At 38.4% G+C, this 9,028-nt stretch overlaps 5 protein-coding genes across 5 annotated transcripts in view; 2 read left to right on the forward strand and 3 right to left on the reverse strand.

Annotated features, from left to right (window-relative positions):
• Nucleotides 1-498, reverse strand: part of LOC105263010 (dehydrogenase/reductase SDR family protein 7-like) — a gene marked incomplete in the record, with an annotated part of 2,224 nt that extends 1,726 nt beyond the window's left edge. The window contains 1 exon segment of the mRNA XM_011298960.1: nt 224-498.
• Nucleotides 499-626: 128 nt separating this feature from the next.
• LOC105263009 (zinc finger protein 502-like) lies at nt 627-3,917 on the forward strand. Its single transcript, XM_011298959.1, has 2 exons — nt 627-824; nt 885-3,917. The coding sequence occupies exon 2, from the start codon at nt 993-995 to the stop codon at nt 3,444-3,446; it is 2,454 nt and encodes an 817-aa protein (XP_011297261.1). The 5' UTR covers nt 627-824; nt 885-992; the 3' UTR covers nt 3,447-3,917.
• A 119-nt stretch (nt 3,918-4,036) lies between these two features.
• The window catches only part of Rpp25 (ribonuclease P protein subunit Rpp25), a 13,244-nt gene continuing 8,252 nt past the window's right edge, over nt 4,037-9,028 (forward strand). Inside the window, exon 1 of the mRNA XM_011298963.1 lies at nt 4,037-4,189. The gene's annotated coding sequence lies outside the window, so the exon portion shown is untranslated. The remainder of the gene's footprint in view (nt 4,190-9,028) is intronic.
• LOC105263017 (peptidyl-prolyl cis-trans isomerase H) lies at nt 4,260-5,185 on the reverse strand. The gene has a single exon (XM_011298967.1). The coding sequence runs from the start codon at nt 4,877-4,879 to the stop codon at nt 4,325-4,327; it is 555 nt and encodes a 184-aa protein (XP_011297269.1). The 5' UTR covers nt 4,880-5,185; the 3' UTR covers nt 4,260-4,324.
• LOC105263015 (aromatic-L-amino-acid decarboxylase-like) lies at nt 5,718-8,015 on the reverse strand. Its single transcript, XM_011298966.1, has 2 exons — nt 7,596-8,015; nt 5,718-7,378 (listed from the first exon to the last, which is right to left on the reverse strand). Exons 1-2 carry the CDS (start codon nt 7,794-7,796, stop codon nt 5,915-5,917), a joined length of 1,665 nt encoding a protein of 554 aa, XP_011297268.1. The 5' UTR covers nt 7,797-8,015; the 3' UTR covers nt 5,718-5,914.

A 9,028-nucleotide genomic window follows, 5' to 3' on the forward strand; every position in this document is an offset into this window, starting at 1 on the left:
CATACAAAATAAAAACTCCATATTAATTACTTAAATATGAAATTTAAAGACGCATAAACGGATTAATTACTCCGTCGTTACATCTTTATAAAACATGAGAGACAAACTTTGAAAATATAAAAAAAACGAGGGGGGGTCATGTCACCCTCCCTTCCTCTAAGTTCAAAGAGGTCATAGTCGTGTTGTTTTTAAATAATAAAAATATTCAACAAATATTAAATACCTTCCCACGGAGTGACGATAACTTTCGCTTTCGTCTTACAATGTCATAGATGTGATAGATCAACCATGGAAATGTCACAGGAATGCCGAACAGTGTAAACAGCCACCAAATCAGTGACCAGCCCCTCATTTTCTCATGCGACTTCATTATTCCTTCAAATTTTCGAAGATAACAATAATTGTATATAATATGTTGTATATTGTATAAGCGTAATAATTGCACCACTAATTGTTTGATATTCGAAGCCGACGACAAGCCGCCATTTTCAATAGTCACTATATTATGAAGTTGTCTGGATAAGTACCTAACCTAACTTCACTCTAAACCCGAAAGTGGAAATGGAAAGTGGTGGAAATAGCAAAGAGGAACTGTGGAGAGAAAATATTTCAGAACTAACCTCGATAAATCCTCACCAGTGCAAAAAAATTCCTTAGTTACATATAAATTCGCAAAATATTGAGAGAAACATTAATAAAATGTGTTTAATTGTGAAAAATTGCTAAAAAAAACCACCGGAATAGCTGAATTTTCCCTCATAAATATAAAAATAAAAGATATCTTCAGGCTTTCTGCGGGGCATATCTTGAGTTTTGGCGAATATGTAAGTACTTACAATGGAATAATTGAAAAAAATGAGTAATTTTGGATTTTTCAAAAACAGATATGACGAATCAGCGATTACGTTCCGATATGTCGGCTGCGGATACCCCAGCCACTTTAATGTGAAAGAAGTGAAGGATTTTTTTGTTCAATTAATTGAAATTACATAATGGAACGATCGGACAATGAGCAATACGTAACTTACTCTTTGTCATCCGTCCATGACATTGAGCAGGCGATAATTTCTCATGAGGAAGTGTGTGAACCAGCGGAATCACTCATGAACCACGAGAGCCAAGAGGAGATTCTCTGTGAGAAATCCTCTGACGAGGACGACAACTCTGTTGTTTACCCGATGTACATAAAACAAGAGGGTACCCCTCAGTATACATCCGGTGATGATGAATCAATGGCGGTGGAGGCTTTGCGTCAATTAGGGGGAATGTACCCTCAATTTGACGGTAAAAAGACATCGAATTACAAAGTAATGAACACTTTCAAAGATTCTGAGATTGATGAAAATAATCTCTCTCCTGGTGATAACAATCCTTTTGATTACACTGATAAAAATATTGGAGAAGATGGGGAGAGTAAGAATTCATGTCCAGAGAGAGAATCAGAGCCAGAACCAGAATCAGAAGGGGTGTATTGTAGGAAGAATTCTGGTAAATTTTCATGTCAAACGTGCGGTGATAAATTTGAGAGAAGATTAGACTTGAACAATCACATGGTTTGCCATCAGGTAGATCGTCCCCATGCGTGCAGAACTTGTGGCAATCTCTTCCGCTCTAAATCAAGTCTGCACACCCACATGTCCCAAGTTCATAATAATCAAGAAAAATGTCACAAGTGTTCGATCTGTGGGGCAAATTTTCAGAGACCATCATCTCTATCCAATCACATGAAAATCCATACGTACGTGGCAGGAAGGGCTTTGATGTCCCAATCGGATAATTTGTCCGAGTCGTCATCAGTAGTCCCTCAGCAAAACTATCAAGTAGCACAGGTAAATTGGCAGAGTTACGCATTTCAGAGCGATCAGAGTGATCAGAGTGGAGCTCTGGGACAAGATAAATTGGACCTCCAGGAGTTTACGGTATTGCCGAATGGAGAGGTCGCACAATTTGAATATCCTCACAATTACAATATCAGTCTTGTATCCAATAGCTTTCCAACAAATTCCGAGACTCTTGTCAAAGCAGAGAGTCTACCCTTCGATAGCCAAAAAAAAACTTGCCAATTTGTAACAGTTCAAGTTACAGATCAGAAACAGCCACAATTTACCTGCAATAATTGTGGTGCTACTTTCTCAAGAGCAACATCACTGACTTCTCATCAAAAAATTCATAATCAGAGGGCATTAATACCCGCTAAATCATGGACAATGCCCATAGAGTGTCAATTCTGCGATAAACAATTCCAGGACAACAATCATCTGGCTTCTCATCATACAACGTGCGCCAAAAAATTGATGCTCAATAACGGAGGAGATAATGCAAATGGGAATGGAAAATGGTCGAAGCATGCTTGCAACGAGTGTGGAAAAAAATTTACAACCAAGCAGAAGATGTTTCGACATCAATGGATACACAGAAAAAAAACTCACTCTTGCGAGGTATGCGGTGGACAATTTGAGAAGCAGAATCAACTGGACAAGCACAGATTATCAGCACATCCAGGTATATCTCCGTTCACGTGTTCCGAATGTGGTAAATGTTTTGTATCGCGACAGGGCTTGTGGGAACATACAAGGACACACGCCGACGGCCCAGCACATTTTCAATGCGACACTTGTTCAAAGACTTTTTCATCGAGACAGGGTTATTTGATACACCACAGGACCCACACGGGTGAGCGACCATATGGCTGTAAATTTTGCTGGAAGGCATTTCGAGATGGTGGAACATTGAGAAAGCACGAGAGAATTCATACGGGGGAGAGACCACATGTATGTCCTCTGTGCTCAAGAGCATTCAATCAGAAGGTTGTCCTGAGGGAGCATGTCAGGTGGGTTCATGCCGCTGGAAAAAATGACACAGAAGTCGTTGGGCCACCATTCCCCTGTCCACTTTGTGGTGCTCTCAATCAAGATCGAGATGAACTCTGCGCTCATATCGTTAAACATTCAGATCAGATGATTGCTGAGGCTAAGGCGAGAACCACTATAGATCCCATGAGCATCAAGAGTGTTAAGAAGAAAGCAAATGCCAAGCGCAAGGCCAAGACCGATCTGTCTAAGCAAAAAATCGCCAAGGTACAAGTTGAGGGACATTTGATACAGAAGGATGGTGAGACCGTTCTTCTTGTTTCTACTGGAGAACAACCAAGGGAAGAAGGAGAAAAACAAATTATTTCACAAGAACATCTCAATGATGTCCTGAGGGTACAGTTTATTGATGATCGACAGAGCACTCTGCAGATCATTAGCAAGGAGAATGAAGCTCTGCCTGTATTAACCCTTCCCAATGAAGATGACGGCTTTGCGGGGCAAGTCGAGGCCACTGATGAGGGAGTCTATCAGGAGAGCGATGATGAACCTGAAATGGATCTTATCTGTGGCATATGCGGTGACGAATTCGGTGATAAGAATATTCTTATGGAGCATGTGAAAATTCATATTTAAAGGGAAGATATTTGGTGATAATTGCTTATTTAATTGTGATATTATTATGAACATGTGAAATATCTTGGGATGTTTTTTATACACATCTGTCAATGTGATAAATGTGAATGTGTTCTATTGAATGACTAATGAAGAATTGTTATTTCAGGCACGTCATTAGTTTAAAATTGGCTACATGGCCTGCAAATAATTTAACAATTGAATCAATTTTTTTCTTCTCAATTGAAATCTATATCGAGGAAATTTATTTGACAGAATATCACTTTGAAATTTTATGAGAAATTGTTGCTACTGAAAAGTACATGACTCAGAGAATTATACATAAAGCTATATATAGTGTGTTATATATTATAACTGTATATATTGTAGAAGCGAAAAAGACCATTGTAATTATATTTAAATAATAGTTCAAGGTAATTATCCTCCTAATATATAAAATTGAGCGAAAAATTAAATTTTTATGTTACATGAGGAGTGGAAAATAATTTTTATCTATGATTCTCGTAAATAAAAATTGAACAACAATTGAATCATGCCCATTTGGCTCTTTATTTTATTGGTTAGGTCTAGTTGGCGTAATTGTTTTTTTTTTGTATGTAAACAGTGCACACGTGTCCAGCATTGAGAGTTCATACATTCGTCCACTTTCGTGTCTCCACAAAGAAATACATATTTTATTAATTAGAATGTGAATTTATTCAATTGGCAGTGAATTGGCGGGGAAAACAAACAAATAATTTAAGGTGAGACAATGGGGTACGTCTAATATATCATTGATGAAGTTTAGGTTAAATTACAGTGAAGAAAGAGCGATGAGTATGAAGAGGCTATTTATTGAATAATTTCCAATCGATAAAAGTAAAAAATCAATGGTCTTTTTACATTTGACCACATTGAGATATAGTGACTGGTATTTTAGGTTTATTATTGGGCCCAGTGGGTACATTTTCAACTTTTCTCATAACCAAGAGGCCATCAATAACACGTCCAAATACAACATGTTTACCGTCTAAAAAATTGCATTTTGCACAAGTTATGAAGAACTGACATCCATTAGTGTCTTTTCCACTGTTGGCCATGGACAATAATCCCGGTGAATCGTGTTTGAGGGTGAAATTTTCATCAGGAAATGTGCTCCCACCGTATATGCTGAGGACCCCAGTGCCATCTCCATTGACAAAATCACCGCCTTGTATCATAAAATCTTTGATAACTCGATGGAAAATAGCACCTTTGAATCCCAATGGAACTCCATCCTTTCTGTATTCACCAGTGCAGAATTGTCGGAAGTTTTCTGATGTCTTTGGGCAGACGTCCTCGAACAGCTCGAATATCATTCGACCAATTTCTGTGTTTCCCACCGAAACATCGAAGAATACCACCGGATTATTTGGATTTCGGAGTTGTGTTTGAATTTGATTCCACGTCGGCATCTTTTTTCTGTTCTATTCTATTATCTAACAGACAATTAAACATGCATTACATGTAAACATAACCTAATTACTCCAATGGCGGGAAGACCAGTCGATCGTAGCGCTGTCTCGTGAGAAGAAATTGTTCTATTGTTGCTATATTATTACTATTTATTATAACAATTATTTTATTATAACAATAATAATGCTATCTACACTGAATGCATATTGCGCTAGAATGTTCGATTATATGTTCTCGAAAATTGGATAAATCGATTATTTATCGATATACCGTCCGCCCGAAGGCAATTCTTTAATGGTTCATTATCGCTAGGATAGATAATTCAAATTGCTTATCTAATGGATATTTTTAGGGGTGGAGGGAAAGTGGACACCCGAAGCTCATTCCTCAACTATTTTTACTACTTAAATAACTAGTCCTTACCCTAAAATCCACCGAAATTTTGGAACGCGACAAAACGAAAATTTTAATTCATCAAATTGAATTTATTTCTACTTCGCGTAAATAGTGTTTAAGGTATCAGTAATCAGATCTTCATCATTGTTTAAGTGTTTACCAATTGAATTTAGTATAAATTCAATTGAAACACTAATCAAGGCTCAATTACTCCGCCGCTACATTCTTATAGAAAATTATGAAAAAACTTCGAAAGTATAAAAAAAGGAGAGAATCATTTGCATTTTCTCCGCGATTTTGGGATTCCCCTTTAAAACTAAATTTATCACAAAAACAAAAAAACTTCAATTTTGTTTAAATATGGGTGTAGAACACCCTTAAGACTTAATTAATTAATTAGAAATGTTGACGTGATTACTGGAAAGCAACAAGCCTGTTTATAATCGCAATATTTAGATATGAATGTTGATATTGAATTGAGGATATAGGATATTGAGTGTAAAATGTCAAATGAGTACCTCCTTGGTCGGTGTAAATTCTATAAAATCTGGTGGATAATTAGATAACCTATCTACAGCCCTGGCTCACGTTACCTCTAAATACTGATCACTATTTGGTACCGTAAGCCTTATTGCGTTCTACCGGCTACTACAACGCACGTCAATATCTTCAATATTATCAGTCTGGGAGTTGCCATCTTCAACAACCATGATGGGTGTAGCACCATCGTGAAGGGCAGATTTGGACTTTGTTCTTTTGTAAACATCTCTTGTGACACTTCTGGTGAAGCTGAATTTTCGTACGAGTTTTTTATCGAGGGGTGCAGGACTCTTGGGGCTCTTTGCCATAAGTTCAGCATCACCAGTGTCATTATGAGCAAGAAGGACCTCAACAGCGTGCTCCTCAATTATCTCCAGAGCAAAGTCTATGTCGTCTTCATTGGCATGTTCCTTGGTAACACAAAATCTGATGATGTACTTGCCCCTCATTCTAGAAGGTATCATATGGAGTTTACCAGAGGCATTGATGTTTGCCAGAAGCTCTTGATTGAGTTCATCACTATCTCTCAACCTGAAGCAGACGAGTCCGACTTTAACTTGATTCATAACTTCAAATTTTTTTTTCTTTCTCATCATTCTCTCGAATCTACAGGCCAATCTTATGTGATTTCTGATGTATTTTTGTAGACCAGTGATTCCATAAGTGCGCATAACAAACCACAGCTTGAGCGCTCGAAATCTGCGACTGAGTGGAATACCCCAGTGGCGATAGTCGATGGATTCGGATGCATTGGCGTGTTGTAGATAGAGGGGATCGACAACAAGCGCTGATGTTAACTTGACTCGATCACGTACCCACAGACAAGAGCAATCGAAATTAACGAGGAGCCATTTGTTTGGATTAGTATTGAAGGAATCGGCATATTCTATTCCATTCATCAGATAGCGAAGCTCAGGGCAGATGAAGGAATTGCCGGCGTAGGCACCGTCAACGTGAAGCCAGATGCGTTTACGTCTTGCAATAGGACCGATCTCCTCAAGATTATCAAAAGAGCAGCAACCAGTGGAGCCGAGTGTGGTAGAGAGAAAGAACGGTACGAGCCCGTGCTTGATATCATCATCAATCGCCGATTCAACAGCTCCACCTCTCAGTGAGCATTGCTCATCTGGCACCAACACCCTTAGCTTCACCAAGCATATCATCGCTGCTTTTTCCACACAAGAATGCGCCTCTGTCGAACAATAAGCCACCAATCTCGGCAAAAATGCTGAATCTTCGGTCAACGGTTCTTTAGACCTGAGCAATTTTATAATGTGACTTCTAGCTGCTAACATTGTTACTAGAATACACTCTGACGCCGATCCCTGAATTACTCCTCCACCTTTTGAATTTTGAGCCTCTGATAAAAATATTGATGGCAAATTCAAAGCTTTAGCATACCAATCGAGAACAATTGTCTCCAATTCCGTACAAGCTGGACTCGCTGCCCATGAAAAACCTATGCACCCAATCGCGTCTGATAGCATGTCACCCAGAATTGAAGGGAATGAATTCCCGGATGGGAAATATGCGTGGAAGCGCGGGTGCTGCCAGTGGGTTATCTGAAAATAGAGATGGGGTTATTTGGAGCGTTCCTCGGTTAATGATGGATGTCGGCATGGGGTGAAAAAAAAATCAATTCACCTCCACCCAGACAATTATCAACTTTTCTTCACTTATAAAAGAGTATCATCCCCCTCATGCTTATCCTACTACCGCTATACCTTCCGCCTTCGTCTATATTTCATTATATTATCAGAAGAATAATTTATGCCTTACCCCAGGCATTATCTTGTTCTCTACGTCCCTCATAATATCATCCCAAGATTCAGGCTTGCTCGGGGCTTCCTTAGGAAGAAGGGGCCTCAAATACCCCGGATCCACATTGGCAGTCACTCTCTTTCCTTCCAATGTTTTCAAATAATCACAAATATAATCCACCATCTCTTTTCCCCTCACACGAAATTCCTCGATATTCATGCTAATTCACTTTTCTTATTCCCTTTTAGCCGATTCAATCGGTTAATTAATTTTTTCTATCTTAATATCGGTGAGCACGGTGATTTGTTCCACTCATTGACACTCTGTCGACTGTTCTCAACTGAGCCGCGTCCAGACTTTTATAAGCAACAGCATCCCCCACTTAAAAAAAATACCTACTGGCTCAATTTATTTATTTATCGCTCGGGTAAATGATTATATTCTCTTAGCGGGAGGAAGAAAAAAATACAGGCAAAAATTTACCTCTGACAATTTATAACGATGGTAATAATAAATGATATAGTGTTGAGTAGATCTTTAGTGTACGAAGGTTTTAACTCGAATAAAAGTGACACGAGGGTGGTTGACTGTGATCATCGGCTATTGAAGGGGTGGTTAAAGGGTACATCAATTTCCCCTCCTTGTTCATACGTTTATAAATAGAGTGGTTTACCTCTTCACCTACATTGAACAACCACAATAAAAAACATTGAAAAAGCCTTCGTGTGTATATATAGGCAGTTCAATCAGGGTAATAATAAGAGATTTTTTCTCTCTGTCCAGAGGAAGAGGGTGGGAAGCTGTTTCGGTTCAGTGCAGTTGGAGTTTCAATGGTGTGTATCTGCATACCTCATCACTTGTTCAATATATTTTTTAGTTGAACTAGTGTATATGGCGAGCTATCCTATAACTCTGCACTCTGAAAAATCCATCCGATTCTTTACAGCACGTGTGCGGGAATTTTTTTTCACACCGCAGCGCTTGGAGATTAAGGTACTGCTTCCGTATAAGCGAAGTAACGGCGACATTTTTGTGATAATTGATAGATAGATGGATTTTAATGCAGAAATGACTCGGTTAAATTTTTGGGAGCCTTAATGGGTCAGGGCAATAGTTATTAATTTTCTTATTTTTCGATGATTGACTTTTTTTTTAGTTTTGAAAACCCCAACGAGTTGAGATTATGAGTTTTTCATGGAATTTTTTGGGACATATGTAGAGAAGTTGAAGAACATTTTGCGATTGGAAAGATTTTTATTCATGGGCTGTAAATGTTAGAATTAGTTAATTAAGGTTGTTGTCGCGCGACAGTCTCTGTAAAAAGTTTATCCGCTGTAAAACGGGCCAGTTTAGAACACAATCTTTTAGCGGTATATAGTCTCACTTGATTGATTGCATTGTGCATGGATAGCTAAAGCATAACTATATATTTTCCATATTAACTATTTTCA

This window comes from Fopius arisanus, unplaced genomic scaffold (genome assembly GCF_000806365.1).
Source record: "Fopius arisanus strain USDA-PBARC FA_bdor unplaced genomic scaffold, ASM80636v1 scaffold00012, whole genome shotgun sequence".
NCBI classification, from domain to species: Eukaryota; Metazoa; Arthropoda; class Insecta; order Hymenoptera; family Braconidae; genus Fopius; species Fopius arisanus.